Raw genomic sequence first — 17,500 nt, 5'->3', positions numbered from 1 at the left:
CCACCAAAAAGAACAGCGAACGCGGACCACTTGTTCTGTGTTTTAAGGACGTTCGCGCCTATTGCTACTGCGCATTTTTTCGCGCATGTCACGCACACGTCGTGCATCGCAGACAGGAAGGTAAACACGATGCCAAAGGTGCAAACATTTTCCACACGAATGGAACGTGAAAGCATGTGGCATTTTGGGATAGCTGTGGACCCAGGTCTTCTCGGAAATGTCACGCAATGGCGTGACAGTGCGAATAGACAATCGCTTTGAGAACTTCGCAGCGATTTTACTTTCTTGAATGCTCGGTAACCCCCATTTTTCTTTCCGTAGATCACTTCCTTTCCTGATTTTGTCCATTTTAACAAAAAAAAAAAAAAAAAAAAAAAAATCTGTATGTGAGAAGTTACTAATATTTCGCCTTTTATGCTATCCTGCGACCGACTTTTTCTTTCTTAGACTAATATGCATCGTTTTTCAAGGTCTATTTCACCTCAGAAAAAGACATCGGCTGCAAAAGTTTGTTTAGTTATATTAGTTATGTTGAATTGAGTACGTTTACCTGATCTAAATTTCACTAATGTAGCTTTTTTATTGCTGACATTTGTAAGCTAAGATCGTCTTAAAATAACGCAAGCTTCTAAAAGTGCACCTCACGATCTCGAAAACGAGCACGGTGATCCCCAATTTTTTTTGCCTTTTTGGCAAAAGTAGATCATTACCTTTCTGCGTGGCAAATTTAACAAAAATCTGTACGTGGGAACGTTTTGGGCGCGAACGTCCTTAAAAAAGGATTCGCCACCTCCTCGGTTTCAAAGCAGTAATCTTTGTAAGCCTATTGAACTTCAATAGACTTACAAAGATTACTGCTTTGAAACCAAGGAGGTATCCTTTTTTAAGGACGTTTTGAATTATCCAGCCCCATTTCCACACCTTAGCGATGTCTGGTTTGGATTATCAAAACTTCGTCGCTCTCGAAAAGAAATGTATTTGAAAAACGATTAAATTTTTTTTCCGTTTCAGAAAAACACAGGTTGCCAACTGCAGCGCTGCCACGTCATTTCCCGCCAAGAAAAAAAAATGGTCCGAACACTCCCGTCCCTGAGGTTGTTCTAGTTTTTAACGTCATCGTGTACATGTCTGCTATCAGGTAAATGGTTCGTACGAAGCAGGTAGGATAGATAGCTCAAACGGCAAGGCAGGAGACGGTCATGGACGAAACCATTTTGTTTCTTCTGTTTTTCAACCAATTTGGTGTGTTCATTGTGATTATTATAAGCGAGTCACTTACTAAGAATGCGCTATATTATACCGATCAGACGACCTCGTTTTCAACCGCACTTTCAGCAGAGGGACTGGGGCAGGACACCCTCACAAACGCCACGTGGGATTGAGAACCCCCTATCTACCCATTCGAGTCCTACTTTTTTAAAAAAAAAAAAGACACATATAGGCCCGTCATAAAGAACTCACGCATGAATGTCAAATAAAACAACGTTTAATGAGAAGAACAATGCGTGTTTTACATGCGTTCGGGACAAAATCGAAAGTGTCTATAGTGTGGTTGGGTGGACATCGGGTTCTTTAGTTTGTACACCTAAAAATCGTTCACTTGTCATCATCATTTTGTTCTTCTTCATCTTGAGTTGGGATGGGACGCGGTTGGAACATCCTGTTCAATAAAAATTTTCGTCTCTCCACAGCTGCATCTGTAGCCTCTTCAACATCCATCGAATCCTCCTCCATGAAACGATGTCGGGTTTTCATAACGTCTTTTGCACGGGGTCATGCTTTAGACGTTCAAACCACTGGAGATAGTGCAAGTACAGCCCTCGCAACTTTCTTCTGTAAACGGGTAACAGGGCATTGAAAGCTTTGGCCTCAGCTATCGTTTCAGAGACCCCCTCCTTCAAGAACGTGTTGGCTTTTTTGTCATAGGTTGAATTCAGTGACTCTTCCACCTCTTGGCGCAGAGTTTCCCAGGGATCTTGGTCATCTATTTCCCTGTCACTAACGTCTTCATCTTCAGACTCGATGACCATGTCCGAGTCCGAGTCCGAGTCTTGTTCTTCCTCTTCATCTTGGTTTCGCTCCTCATCTTCTTCACTTCTCTCTTCCGAGGCAGCATAGGGTTGTACTTCCTCAAATATGTCCCCCATGGTTGTGTCTCCCACAGGCTCCTGGTCTATGCGTTTCCAACAACCTCGCCTCTCGTGACGGTCTCTGTTATAAGCTCGACCAAACGGTTTGTGGCAGTAGCGGCAGAGATGTGCCATACACTCACCCAAAGGGATTGCTCCAAATGAGCATCGCCAGTTTGACGTCTGCTTTTATACTCATTGTGAGTCATGGGGGCGAGTGACTCAGAATGAGTTACTTATCACCCCTTGGAGTGACTCCCCCAAAATACTCATTGTGAGTGACGGTGCAAGTGACTCAAGATCTGGACTCGGGCCGAATCTCCCTCATAAATGACACCACGATCGAGGCGTCATAACCGCATATCGAGTGCTTGTGGTATCGTGTCGATTTTTATCAAGTCCTCTTTCCTTAGTTTACCCGAAAACTTGAGTGATCCAGATGAAAGCCAAGAGGAGACAATACGACCACGGAAAGAAAGCTCGGTGTCAGGCGTATGCGAAACAGTACTATCACAAAAACAAGAACAAAATCAGGGAGAGACAAGAGCTATGCCATCGACAAAAGAGGAACAAGCTCAGGGAGATCCCACTTTGCTCAACGGACGAGACAGAGTCCACACGCCTCGAACCGAATGAAACCCTTGCTGAAACTCCCCCTGCCTCACATAATTATTTGTAAAACTCGCTAAAAAAACGAAGAAGGCGTGAAAACGTTTGCCATTCCCTGTTGACAGAGATTCTGGCATATTTCAACAATCACATTGATAGGCGTTTTGTGTGAAATGGATGTCCAGTCGTGAGCTGCTTTGTTTGTCTGTGAAATGGCAGTCGAGTAAGTGAATTGACTACGCTTTAGCTTGCCGTTTTTTAATGAGTAAGAATTTCGCTGTTACTCTAAACTGAAGAGAGAGGACGTAAAGATGATCAGTAAAACGGAAAAATGTTGTGAAGGAGAATACTGTGCATGTCATTTCAGTTTTAGTTGTTGATTAAAATGGTTGGTTATGGTTTGCAAGGCTTGTTTGTTTACTGCTGTCAGCTCAGAGATGTTTGAATAGATACTGTACGGAACGTTGCGAACAAGACGGAACTCTACTTTGTTTGTTTTTTCTGAGCCCTCTATTGCAAATATTTGTATATTTGAAACCGTTTTTCATAAGGAGAGTGGTTGCCCTTATGGGGATGTACCCTCACTACTTTTTTTACCTTCGTTTTTCAACATTTCAATTTCATGATTTCCCGTTTGTATATAGCTATCTCATTAAACTGTTTGATTCGGAAAGAAACTATCCTATCTTGTTTTTTTTTTTTTTTACTTTAACCGTGAGGGGCCTGGGACTCTGTGACGTCATCCCTCTCTCGATCCATGTGACGTCATTGTTTGAATTTTGAATTTCCCGACCATTATCTTTGTATCCAGCATGGTTACGCAAAACACCCCAACCTGTTTCCTGTGGGCCCGCAGAGTGTCACGTGTCTGTGACGTCATGATTTGAATTTTGAATGTCCCACCTCACGTAGGTTTGCATGTCCCGCCCAAATTGGAATCGACCAATCAGAACGCTCCATTTCCAACCGTCAAAACCGCCGTGAAGGGTCCTATAGCACTAATGATTGTCAATTAAATGAATAACAAAAATGACAGCCACCAAGACAACAGTCAAGTAATTTTGGGTTTTTGGTCATCGCATCTATACAAATTTAAAATATTGAATGGGCATTCTCCAATTTTAGTGGGAAAATGTTTGATGACAGACAGTGGTTTCGATGAATTTATCATCAAACGACATGTATTTATGTTGTGCTAGCATAGTTACTGTATGCAACACTAAGATGGCATCTTGAGCGGTGCCTAACTTTTAAAGGACCTAATTCTTTCTCAGAACATACCTTCCACTGCACTGAAACATTTCTTAAAGAAGCATGGCCTGGATAAATAAAGTTCTGATGAGCCACAATCCTGGGGGGACTGATGGGATCTGCAACAAACAGTTTACAAAAAGGAGCATTTTATCCATACATTGTGGTCAGCAGCAATCGAATATACTCGACGTGCGATTTTATCACATTTGATAGACCACTTTTCTTGTATTGTAGCTTTTTGCCTGTGATCATAGTTTGATCTGTGACAGAGCAATGAAGGGGAAATTGCCGGTTAGATACTGGGTTGATGTCACAAATTACTTTGCAAATTGCTGTCTTCAAAGAACTCCTTTATCAAAATGCAAAACTTGTGACGTCAATCTGGTATTTAACCAATTCCTCTTCCTCGCGCAGTCATGGATGGAATTACAACTAGTGTTGGGGGACTCTAAAATAGTCACTTTGAAGGGGACAGTTAAGCAAACAAAAGAATTACCGGTAGTTTTAGACAAGTGCAGGGAATCGATAATTATTAGGGTCAGTTCATAGGTAGACCCTCCTATTAACCCTCTGTATGTCAGTGTGATGGTTTCCTTCCCCTTTCACACAGGCACTCATGGCTGCCTTCCAGAATTTGCGAAAGATAATCTCCACTTTTGTCCAGGATTGACCCAAAGTACATGCACAACCAATTTTGATTACATGCTGGCGAGTGATCTTCATTGTCGTTCAGTAAGGGGTAACAAACGTAATAGTTGAAATTGACATTTCCTGTGTTTTCAGAGTTTGTGAAATCTCAGACATAAAAACCCCATGCATTTACGCCTACTTACAAGCGTGAAGCCAAATTACACATCACTGAAAGGTCATGCTCAAGAAATATGACTTTCAACTTTCTTGGAACAATAATCTGCAAATTCCTTAAAACTGAAAAACTGAAAATACCTCAGAAAATTCTTCGTACATGTTAATTTTGCACCTACCTCCAGCTGGGGACCTCAGACACTTTGGTCCCAATACATCACTATGAGCACTTCTTGTATTTCTCTCACCATCGACGATTTGAATCATCAAGAAGAAGCAATAAGTTGTAAACACTTCCAGTCCGGACAGACTTATCGAAGTTTGATTCCATACCTCTTTCGTCTGAAATGATAAATTAAACGAGCAATGCAAACCCCAACTTGATTTACGTATTTATAACTAGACGCTCCATGAGCGTACACTGGGTTTCCTGTGGTACGTGTTACTCAAAAACAGAAGGGACTGAGTTGGGTGGTATTGAACTGCAGCTTTCCAGTCAATTTTTTTCAAGCCGGGGGTCATTAAGACCTTTGCGTAATATGTAGCTCTAATAGTACACGATATTGTTCTGGTATTGTATATCACTGTAGTGCCATGGTAGAAGTATTAGGTAAACAGCCCCCCTGAGAAGACATGTGGTTACTAGCAAAGTACTAAACCAAACATTGACGTACGACAGTATGCAGATTTCAGCCGTGAAACAAACATCAAGATGTACGTAAAAAATTTGAACTCAGTGATGGGGTTGTTTTGTACACTGTAATACTTATGGACTCAAAATAGGTAATTTTGTTGTATAAAGATTTCAGACAGACAAAGCCTGTTAGGTTTTCCTGACTTTCCATCACGTGTCGTGTTGTGTAGTCTGAATTTTAATGTGCCGACTCGAGAAAAATGAAAACATATGTTGACTTAAACGACAACTGTACTTATTATATATCTGTTCCCTGGCCAAACTGCTTACAATTCACATTTCTGTGTTCCCTGAATTAGCACGGTTAACAGTCTTTTTTATTTGCGCACACCAGCTGTATGTCGGCTTTTCAGTCAACAATGACTAGACGGTTTTACATGTGCTAAAATGCGTGTTTGTTATGCCTCTGGGGCTTTCACAAACAAATCCAAAAGGCCAATTAAGATCCCCCAGTTGATGTACTTACAGATTCTTTAAACTCGCATTGCACATGAGGGTGGTATCTTACATTTGAGCAGTACTGTATTCTACTGTGTCCACCGGATAATATCTATGCATTTGTAGTACCCCCTCAAACTTACCACACACACGCGCAGAAAACTCTACACACCATGACACTACTTAGCAGGGGAGGGAGAGGAACTACTTATTTGTTAAATGAAGGGGTAGTTTCTAAAGAAACTGTGGTGCTGCGTCGGTGGGGAAGTAGTATACAAAAATTTGGTTTTATCAACGGAGTTGGTGCGTTTGGTAATAGGGACAAAATTTAGGCCCTTACTGAGAACAGATTTTTATGAGTCAGTAAGCGGAAGATTTTCTGGAATTGTAATTACGGTATTATGGCTATGCAATGTAGTGTCGTCGGTAATTTGCGGACCTATTAATTGTTGAAGTTTTAGAGTCTTGGTTTGGTGTAAATGGTCAAACAGTCCAGAGTTAAGTTGTCGGATTTTAGCGCGAATCGATTGTACTAAAATTGCTGGACAGATTTTTGAAAGTTCGGAGCGGCAATGAAGAATTTGTTTGTCAAGTGCGATTCGTTTTTGGCATATAGCTCTAATTGTGATCCTCATAATATTACGTGAAAAAGAATTTTGCGCACGTCGAATTTGGTGAAGATACTGATTTGAGTGTGAGAATGTAGACGCATGAAAGTTCGAGCGAAAACCTTTAGGAATGACTTTAGAATTGAGGCAACGGCCGATGAAGTTGATGTGACTACAAAACCTAGTTTTGGCGAAAATGAGAGTGGCTAAGACAGTACACACGCACTTCAAATTTTCCGCGATTTCAATTTCTCCGGCCTAGACAAACTTATTTTCACCATGGACATTACATCTCTATACACAGACATTCCTAATAGCGAAGGTCTTCAAGCACTTAAACACTTTTTCGATCAACGCACTGTCAAAGAACCTAGCTCGGAAACGCTCCTCCGCCTTGCCGAACTAGTTTTAACGCTTAACTGTTTTTCATTCGCCGGCAACTATTACAAACAAATTAATGGTGTAGCGATGGGCACAAGAATGGGACCTAGCTATGCCAATCTTTTTGTAGGATACGTTGAACACCAATTTTTTAATCAGTACAACGGCCCCAAACCTGAACTCTACGGCCGCTACATCGACGACTGCATCGGCGCTATTTCATCCAGCAGAGAAGAACTCGATCAATTTATAACCTCCGTCAACTCTTTTCATCCGGCTCTTAAATATACCTGGGAAATTTCGGAAACCTCATTGGCTTTCCTAGATATCAAAGTTTCTATTAGAGGCAACGTGCTATGTACTAGTGTGCACTACAAACCTACTGATTCACGCAGTTATTTGTTGTATTCATCGTCACATCCATCACATGTCAAGAACTCCATTCCTTATTCTCAATTTCTTAGACTTCGACGTCTATGTAGTGATGACTTCGATTTTTCCAGCAAATCAGAGGAGATGTGCCAGTTCTTCGAAAAACGTGGCTATCCTGTCTCTGTGGTCAAAGCGGGCCATCATCGCGCCCAACAATGTGATCGACAGTCATCACTACAAACGTCACAAAAGGATAAGAATGACAGAATTCCATTCACCCTCACTTTCCATCCTCATAATCACGCAGTCAAAAGCATCATTCTTAGTAATTTTAAATTACTCCAAAATGATCCCGAGACTGGTAGAATCTTTTCGCAACCTCCACTTATTTCATTCAAACGCGACAAAAACGTAGGCAACTTTTTAGTTAGAAGCGCGCTCAAAACTAACGAGCAACCCGGCACTTTCAAATGCGCGCGCTCACGATGCAAAACTTGTCTTTTCATTGTTAACACTAGCAAGATATCGGGACCTAAGCGATCTGTTAAGATCACCGATCGTTTCACATGTACCTCCGCAAATGTCATTTATTGCATAACCTGTACGTTATGCAATAAATTATACATTGGTGAGACAGGTAGACGACTAGGTGACCGATTCCGCGAACACCTTCGCGATGTTGAGAAGAATGACAAGGATGCATCTAAGCCAGTCGCTCGCCATTTTAATCTGCCTAACCACTCCAAAATACACATGGCTATCTGCGGCCTTTCCCTACATCTAGGTACGACGGAAAGCACCCTTAATCCTCACGGTATTAACGAACGCTTTTCATTTAACTAATATATTCCTATTTTTCACGTTGCCATGTTACCACGAATAGCGTAGCTCCTACTCTACTATAAAAACTACACGTAACCCATAATCCCTCGATTCGCTCTGACGAAGGGCTAACGCTCGAAACGTCAGCTTTTAGAATCTCGGTACGGTGGCCAATTTACATTATCAACTCCGTTGATAAAACCAAATTTTTGTATACTTATTTGTTAAGGCGCGCGCGACCTTTTCACGTACCACACTTCAAAACCGACCATTTTAAGAATAGTTTTATTATCTCTTCATGTCTTAAAGCGAACACAGCTTAGAGTTTCCCTTTTTAGCCAAGTGGACCCTTTTAATAATTAGATAGTTAATAATTAAATGAATGTAATTTTTTTATCTACATTATGTAAGTAAATACGCAATTCATTTTTTTAACTGCTATGTATTTATGAATAAATAAAGTTAACTTCAAACTTCAAACTTCAGACTTCTCATGACACGGAAAAAATAAAATAAATAAAACAGAGAAATGAAATGCAGATTCCGATTGGGTTTGGCAACCCTGTAATTATCAACCATTTACAAAACGGTGGAAAAACAAAAGAAGATTTTTACTGATAAAAGTTAAATCTATAATACAGTAAATGCCTTTCGGGATGTACATGTATCACTGAAGATCAATCTCAATGAGACAACATACCTCATTTGAAACTACGAACTTGCCCGATACAGGATAATACATCACAGTGTACAATCTATCAATAAAGGCAGCATATATCCAGACGTCCCGTTCCTCCCATTGTACAGTAACTTCTCCATCCTCAATGCCAACTCTGAAACTGAGAGGGGGTCGAGGGGTGGCTGCAAAAAAGGGAGGAATGTCACAAAAAGTAAATAAATGCATGCAACAGTTGATGAAATACCATGAAATTTAACCCAATGATTGCTAGGAGTGAGACTTAATAGATTTTGCTATTTAAAAGCCAGATAATTTTACTCTTCAATGGAGAATGCCTTAGAGTCAATGGGTCAACAACCTCTACACTCACCCAAGGACTGAGGGCATGACTAACAGATTTTACTCTACTGTCTAATGCCAGACAATTTTACTTGTCAATGGGAGCGGTTTAGCAGTCATTGGGTTAATAGAAACCTACACTTTTTGAAACTCACCAGCCCTACAGTTGTAGCCGTCAGGAATTAATTTTATGTGCAATTTTGCAAATATTCTGTTGGATAAGAAGTCTTAAAGAATTTCAGATAAAAGTTTGTTAACCCAGATCATGTTTGTTTTGAATGTAAGCTAAAAAGAAAGGTTGCACCATCATATCACTTTATTTACCCTAGGATTTTTAGAGTAGCTTGGTGTGGCTACTTGGAGCATTTACCCTCCCCACCATGATACACCACAGAAGACAGACCACAACACCGGGAACTACATGCCCTACTCTTTGCGACAAGTGTGCGGGGTCTTTTACGTCCCACAGGATTATGAACATTGAAGGGTTGTGAGACGGGTTTATTGTCCTTATCCGAGTAGACTTGAGAGTCTAACCATTTGCAGATGTAATTACAAAGGCAGCACTTTCTCCTCAGTTATTTAAAGACCCTGAGTGTTGGTCCGGTTGAACTCACGACCTCCCATGTGACAGCCCGGTGCTCAACCAACTGAGCCGCTGGTGACAACAGTTGACAACAAAGGACATTTAAGAACAATGAACAATGTTTTAGGTGTGGGGGTAAACATTCAGGCCAGTCATGTAAATTCAAAAAATGCAAAATGTTATGCAAAATGGTATTTGTTGTTGTAAGATTGGTAATTTCGCATCCGTTTGTTGAAACAAAAATGAAACCAAGAAAGGAAAAGCTACATGTAGTACACAATTTCCATGGATCTGAATCAGGCAGCAAAGATGAATTGGGTATCTATTCCCTGTAGACATGGTAATCAATGGGAAAACCTTGTAAAATGGTGGTGGTATACTGTATAATGCCACACAGTTTATATCAAGAGAAGTTTCCAGACATACCCTTTAATAAGTCAGCATCAAAGGAGTTTAGTGCTTTGGACATACACAGGTGGAAGGCTTGATGTGTCAGGTAAAATTCAGTGTAATGTTGTTTATACAGGCCTTCTGATAGGGTGCGATGAAAAAATGCAAATTGTGCGAAATTTGCAGGGCAAATTATGCGATTAGAAAGGCGAATTATGTGATAAATATTGTAAATTACGCGATTTTTTTCTGAGCAATTTTAAGCTTGTTTTTCAAGGTTTCAGGATTAAAAAAACACGTTTTTACTGCCCTAAAGACATTTTGAACATAAGGGAACAGTAATTATGAATCTTGATCGACATTAGCTGGGACAAGTAAAGAAAATGAGGTCTTCTGCACTATTGGTGCACCACGTTAAAAGTTGAAAGGACACAGCTAACATGCCAAATGAATGATCAATTATTATTAATATTTCTGTATGCTACGACTAGCTTCTTACACTTTGTTTTTGTGTGCAGTACATGTATTATATTTCTGAACAGATTTGCTAATCTGAACAAAGGGCGTGTTTGTGTTACACCAATTGGCAACTCTTTAAGAATGCAACTCGTACCAGGCCCCCCACATGCAAAATAACGCCTTGAACTTCGAATATTTACGAAATTGAAGGTAACAAAGGCTTTTTAGCCATTTTCCAAAGTAAATCATCTTTAAAATGGCGTATTTATGCAGGAACTCCTAAGAAACTTCTTGATTTATGTTTTATTTTAGCGATTTTTCGTGAATTGTGCGATCAGATGCGATTTGAGGTCGATTGTGCGAAATCGCACCATCGCATAATATTAGAAGGCCTGTTTATAAGAACAAACATTATTCTCTACCAGTACTAGTAGTTTAAATTACAGTGGAAAGCCCTGGCAAAAATTGGCAAGTCAAATCAAATTGGCATGGGGTAAGATTTTTAGCGTCTCCAGTGAAAACGTAGCCAGTGCCGAGAGTCAACTACGAACTCTTCTGTCAAAATACAATGATTTGTTCAGCGACATTATGAAAGGGATGTAAAGCTAATCTTTGTAAAAGCCGGTCAAGTTCCTTATGCATCGAAGGAACAAGTAGAAAAAGAGCTAATTAGACAAACTTGAGAAACATGCCCAGGGTGATTAAGAAAACTGACAAGTCAGGTTGGGCAAGCCCAATCGTGGTAGTGCCGAAGTCCAATAACACCTGTAGTGAGAATCTGCGGTGATTACAAGGTGACTACCAATGGGGATGTGGAGGACAAGCTGTATGTTTTACCCAGCACTCAGGATCTGTATGCTTCCCTTGATGGTTCAATGGTATTTAGCAAACTTGACCTACAATGTATCCCATGCATACATGTACACACAGCTGAACTTTGAAGAAGAAAAGTCAAGAATACTTGACTATAAACACCCACAAAGGTCTGTATTCCTACAAGAAATTACCCTATGGTGTAAAATGTGTGTGTAATCAGGATGATAATTATAATACATTATAATACTTGTAGAAGTTTGGGACAGGCTGCAGCAATATTATTTGCATCTAAAACTGTCAAAATGAGAGTTCTTAAAACCTGAAGTGGTTTACCTAGGTCTAAAAATAAGTCCAGTAGGTCTCCAGCAAGTGGAAGAGAAAATCAATGCAGTAAAGAAAGCACCAGCCCCTTGGAACATATTAAGTGAATTGATCTCTTTCCTAGGCAGGGTCCAATATTATCATTTTTTTCTGCCAGGTCTAGCCACAACATCTAAGCACCACTGCATATTAAGCTTTTGCAAAAGAGTATTCCGTGGGATTGGACAAAGGAATGTCAAAAAGCTTTCGAGGTCAGTAAGGAAGGTCTTACAGGTGATTCACTCTTAGTCCACTTAATGACTTGAAATAGAGAATTACGACTGGCTTGTGATGCATCAAGTTATGACCTAGGAGCTGTACTAAGTCTTGTTATGGATGACGGGCAGGAGAGGCCAGTAGCCTATACTTACCGTACCCAAGGGTAGAATGGGAGAACGAGTCACTCCTTAAAGCAATGCGCATGGCCCATACTGATGGAAAATCATGGCAATGAGAGTTACGTAGTCTGATTTATGTTCTGGCCTAAAGGTCAACACCCCACACCACGACTGGTAACAGCCCTGCAGAGCTACATTATTGTATGGAAGGAAGATCCAAACCAAGATCCCAGAGTTTGAAAGCACTGATGAGGAGGAGGAAAAGAGATCTGGTACCACTAATCAGCAGGCACATGATCAATTATGCTGAATGGAAACTGCACGGTGCTGAAAGTGCAAACAAGAGAGCTGCTGGCAGAAGGAGACAAGGTGCCATTAATGAAGCAGAAAGAGAACAAGACTATTGTAGTTGTCTGCAAAGTATGATCCAGAGACGTGTAGTGTACATGTAGTTTCCAAGAGAGGAGACCTGGTCATCATTGACTGTGCAGGGCTCGAAATTGCGACCAATACGGTCGCATTTGCGACTAAATTTTTCCCTTTGCGACTAAAATATCTGGAGAAGTCGCAAATTTGCGACTTGTTGTCACCTTCGTTCTTTCGAAACAAAAGGGTTAGAAGTTGCCACTTTGCTGATACTTTTGCTAAAATAAATAAATAAATAAATAAATGACAAAATTATTTTGTTTCTCGCTGTGAATTTTCTCTGAAGGTAGCGTAATTGTATAGTAATTTAGCTGCGATGTTACGTGCACAGCTCCATTCCTTCGATCATTCGCCATTTTCAGCAGTTTCTTTACACACAAGTACTGCGGGCTCATATATTTTTTGCTAAACCGCTGACAACACAATGCAGCGCGGCGATTTTGCGACTAAAATTTGCGAAATTGCGACTAAATTTTCGTACCTTATCGCAAAATGCGACTGGATTTTTTCGTTAATTTCGAGCCCTGCTGTGGTGAAACCCTGCTAAAGAGGAATGTTGGCCATGTAAAAGGTTCATAGATCTTGAACCAGGGGCATCTCAACTGTCAAAGCAACAACTGGCATAGCCACCGAGAGCAGAAACCTGAAATGGAACCAGTGGTCCTTACTACATAACCCTCAACCTGTCATTAGCCCAGCAGAATGACCTGCAACTGTGCCTGCGGATGACTCTGCTGATGACCATGGCTTGCCACAGCCTGTTGTTAATAGGATGCCTGAACAGACTATTGAACATCGAAGGTCAAATCACAAGAGAGCTGAGCCTGGTTGGCTTAAAGCCCGGGGGGGGGGGACTCCCATATGAAACAGACGGGGATGCTCGTCGTCTCGCTTGGGGGTGTAAATTCTGGATTTTGGTCTCGCTTAGGGTGTTCCGGGCAAAGCGCCAATCTTTTAAGCCGCCAAGGTCTCGTTTAGGGTTCCGCGAAGAGAAACAGAAGTCAAATTCAACTTGTTTTTAGGGGTCAAAATTTCCTTAACCCACGCCCAGATTAGTCTCCTTTAGGGGTCAAAAAAGCTTGAGCCACGCCCAGATAGTCTCCTTTAGGGGTTAAATTCAAAATTATCCTACGAGCATCCCCGTCTGTTCCATATGGGATGCCCCCCCCCCCCCCCCCCCCAGGGCTTAAAGACTATCTCACATGAAGGACTTGTTAAGAACTGTTTTACTTGCGAGATTATCTAATTTTCATATTAATTTTATTAAGTCTTGAATTTTTGCTATGGGTGGTAGACATTTCGCTGAAGGAGATTTGCTTACATTTCACAGACAGAGCTTTATTAACTTTTATTGTTGGATTTTTACAGTTATGCCTTTTAAAAGAGATTCATCAAAGCTTAATTTTATTATAATATTCATTGTTTCAGTTTCAAATTTGGGGAGATGTAGTGATTGTTCTGTGGGTTGCCTGTGTAACCCGTGCTTGCAGTGTATGCTGGGTAGTGTATAAACTAGGTAAGATGGCAGACTGAAAATGCGAGTGCGTTTTCTGAAGTGTAATCTGTTCATATCGTGGAACAGTCTGGAGTACAGTAGTAATATTTCACTCAACCACCATCAGTTTCAAGGGATACAAAGTAAACAAAACAATTTGTTGCATTATTCTATTGATATTTGCCCATCAGGCAACCCATGATAAGAGAGCACTTGCCTGAAAATTATGTCATTCCACTAGCCCCGGGATATCAAACAGCCTCTTTGTCACTCCCTATGGATGTTGAATTTGGGGTTGGCAAGCAATTGGTGAGAGAATTAAAAGAAACATGTGGGCCCAGTCCTTCCTCTTCCTTCAGCACTGTACAATAACATAATGAGTGAAATTCTTACCTCCATAGGCATCAACTACTTCTTCAAAAATACAACTCTCGTTTTCTCCAGCATCATTAAAGGCCACTACGCAAAGGATGAAGTCACAAAATTCCCCACATGGTAAAAAGTCAACCTTCCATTGCATAATGCATGAAAATGTTTTACTTGTGCTTATTACATTGTTGGCTTGGCATTCAGGGTTACTTATGAATTTGCAATAGTGAGTCTCATTCGAGCATGCTTTGAGGGTATAATTGACAGGTAGTCCCCCGTTGTCCTTTGACGCTGTCCAAAGCACCCAATATTCTCTGTGTACACCAGCAACGCCCACCGTTTTCCTTCTCAAATTGCGTGGTGGACTTGGTGGCCCTGCAATTTAGAGAAAACAGTTTCCTTATATAAAATGGTTTGTGCAAAGGACTAAGAGATAATAAAAAGACGTTCTCAAAGTTTACATATTAAAGTCAGTCTTTTACATCTCTGGAGGTCACTTGTGTCAGACCAGTTACAGTATTTACTCGATTAAATGCATTCAATTTGGCATTTACTAAATTTTGATCGTTTATTCAAGGGCAGCATTAATAACAACAACAACAACGACTTTATTACCCTTACAATGAAGAAAATGAAATTATAAAAAGAGTGATGGTTTCCTTATTAACGACTGTGAAAGCTATAACAAAAGTAGGAAGCAGCATTTATTGAATATTATCAGAAACCCATAAGGGTTGAAACATGTAACGCGCATTCACAGCTTCCGAATATTCTGTGCGAACTGATTGGTTGAATGTTTCAGTGCGAAGTACCATACTTGGAAACCCCTTGCTCTTGTTGTTCCAAATATGGTACTTAGCAAATCGAATATTCAGAAGCTTGTTTCCCAGCACACAATGGGCCGTTACACGTTTCAACCCTTATGGGTTTCTGATATTATACTACGTATTTCTTAAAGAGTCTGCCTCACCCATTACATTGTGCGCATTATGTGGCCAGGTATTGTTGAGCTATTTCTGCACTCAAGAGAAAAATTAGAACAATTTTGTCACAATGATATTGAATGTAAGGAGAAATGTAGACTCAGAAAAATATCCGAGTCCCAGATGGGATTTGAACCCACGACCCTCCGTGATCTAGTCGGATGCTCTAACCACTGAGCTACTGGAGACTCTATGGTGAGCAAGGGTCAATTTGTGGGTCTCGACTGGGACCAAGACTCGATATTTTTCCGAGTCTATATTTCTCCTTACATTCAATATCATTGTTGTTGTTTCATCGTTAACACACTCAATTTTGTCACAGAAATAAAAAAACACTTTGAAGATCCTCGAGGGGGATTATCCTGTGAAATTAAATGGATTTCAATCAGACAACTGTCAGCAGGATACCTTGCCATTTCAAGCATTCTTCTATAAAGCGTGGAGTTACATCTGTACTGAATTCAGTATTACACTCAGCACATCCAGTACTGTGCATATGGTGTGCCAATATTTATAAATTGGTCAAATTTGCAACATTGTAAATATGGTGTAAGTCATGCACACACGCTGCTGAAAAAGTTCTCAAAACAAGTGGGAGTTGTGAATGACTCATAACTCTTTGCAAATAAGTGCGCGCATTCCGAGAACATGGCGAATTTTGTTGTTTTGATCTACGATAATAGAGATAGATGGGTACTTGGTGTTTTACTCTTAAACGAGTACGGTGACCTATGTTGCATGATTTTGGCATACAAATTATATAACCCCTTCATATCAAACAAAATTTTTAAAAAATTTATCGGAAGAGAAAAGAGATATAGCTAAAAACGTAAAATGAGCCCCCTACCCAGGGATGTAAATTAAGATCTTGAAAACAACAACTTGAGAAATGTTTTGAGTTGATGTCGTTTTTAGTTGAGAGATTTTTCCATAAACTATGTAAGACAGTGTTCCATATGCTCTAGCCTTTCTACCTATCAGGTGTTTTTTCAAGTGTTACTTTAAAACCCACTCATTCAGCTACCACAAAATGTACCCTGAGCCGATGAAATAACGAACATGCATGTTTAGTATCAGTACAAACATCAATGGGGTAAGATTGGCCCATTATATCTCTTAACCCTTTCAGCCCTGAGAGGGCCAATTTGGCACTTATAGATTTTACTCTGTCTAACGCCAGACGATTTTACTCGTCAATGGGGAACCCCTCAGGGCTTAAAGAGTTTTAAAAGTTAACAGCATCAAAAAACTATGTCCCCGTTTAACCCTTTCAGCAATGAGAGTGCCAAATGGCACTTATAGATTTTACTCTGTCTAACGCTAGACGATTTTACTCGTCAATGGGGAACCCCTCAGGGCTTAATAAAGCAAGCAGGGTGACTCATCTTTTTTATGGTACATGTAGTTCTCAAAACAGGGATTAGTCGGGAACTTTCAGGAAAGTTTCATGAATATTGCCCGTCAACATTGTTTTTGTGAGGAATCACCTTAAAGCAAAGTTGACTACTTAAAGCAGGGGTGTCTCAAAAACAAAGACCCTAAGACCCAGGAAACTGGAAAAAAGTAACCCAAAACCCTCAATTTGGCTAACACTAGGCCTTAAGGAAAGTGCCTACTAATTTGAAGGTGGTTTTGCCCCAGTTTTTGAATACGCAGGAAATGTAGATCTTGACAAGTGTCATTGAAATCCAAAAAGAAAATCGGGGGTAACCACACATTTTTCCAAGATTATTGATGAATAATATTTGTAAAAAGCTTTAAAATACAAAGCAATGTATGGCGTTCTTTCTCAAATTGAAGCTTCATTATCTCTTAAAAAAGATTATGCATGGTTATTACCCCCAAATTTCTTTGTGGATACCAAGAGTACTTACTAAGATCTACTTTCTGCGGATAGTTTTAAACTGCCCAAAAATATCCCTGTATTAGTGAGCATCACCCATAGGAAATCCAAGTATCTCGAGATGCGCAGAACACATGGGCAATAATAATAGTATGCACGGTCCTTAAGTTGGTTTTTAGGCCTAGAGCGTCACAGAGCCAAATTAGGGAGTTTAAGCACGCGCGTTTTTGAGACACGGATGGCAACCAGAAGTGAGTTGTTTTCCCTTTTAACCTGTTTTCACGCAACCACATTTACATTGCTAAG

The 17,500-nt window shown here is 40.3% G+C and overlaps 1 protein-coding gene and 1 non-coding gene across 2 annotated transcripts in view; both read right to left on the bottom strand.

Moving 5' to 3' along the window:
• Nucleotides 1-17,500, bottom strand: part of LOC138004165 (uncharacterized) — a 37,985-nt gene that overhangs the window by 19,292 nt on the left and 1,193 nt on the right. Inside the window, exons 2-5 of the mRNA XM_068850593.1 lie at nt 14,393-14,743; nt 8,812-8,972; nt 4,976-5,138; nt 4,020-4,108 (exon numbers count right to left, since the gene is read on the bottom strand). Coding sequence (XP_068706694.1) covers nt 4,020-4,108; nt 4,976-5,138; nt 8,812-8,972; nt 14,393-14,743 — 764 coding nt within the window. The remainder of the gene's footprint in view (nt 1-4,019; nt 4,109-4,975; nt 5,139-8,811; nt 8,973-14,392; nt 14,744-17,500) is intronic.
• On the bottom strand, nt 15,467-15,540 carry Trnas-aga (transfer RNA serine (anticodon AGA)). Its single transcript has one exon. It is a non-coding gene; the product is annotated as a tRNA-Ser (tRNA).

The sequence above is a fragment of the Montipora foliosa genome, chromosome 1, assembly GCF_036669935.1.
Source record: "Montipora foliosa isolate CH-2021 chromosome 1, ASM3666993v2, whole genome shotgun sequence".
Taxonomy (NCBI): Eukaryota; Metazoa; Cnidaria; class Anthozoa; order Scleractinia; family Acroporidae; genus Montipora; species Montipora foliosa.
Note: the sequence above shows the minus strand (reverse complement) of the source record. Positions and strands in the feature narration are given on the sequence as shown.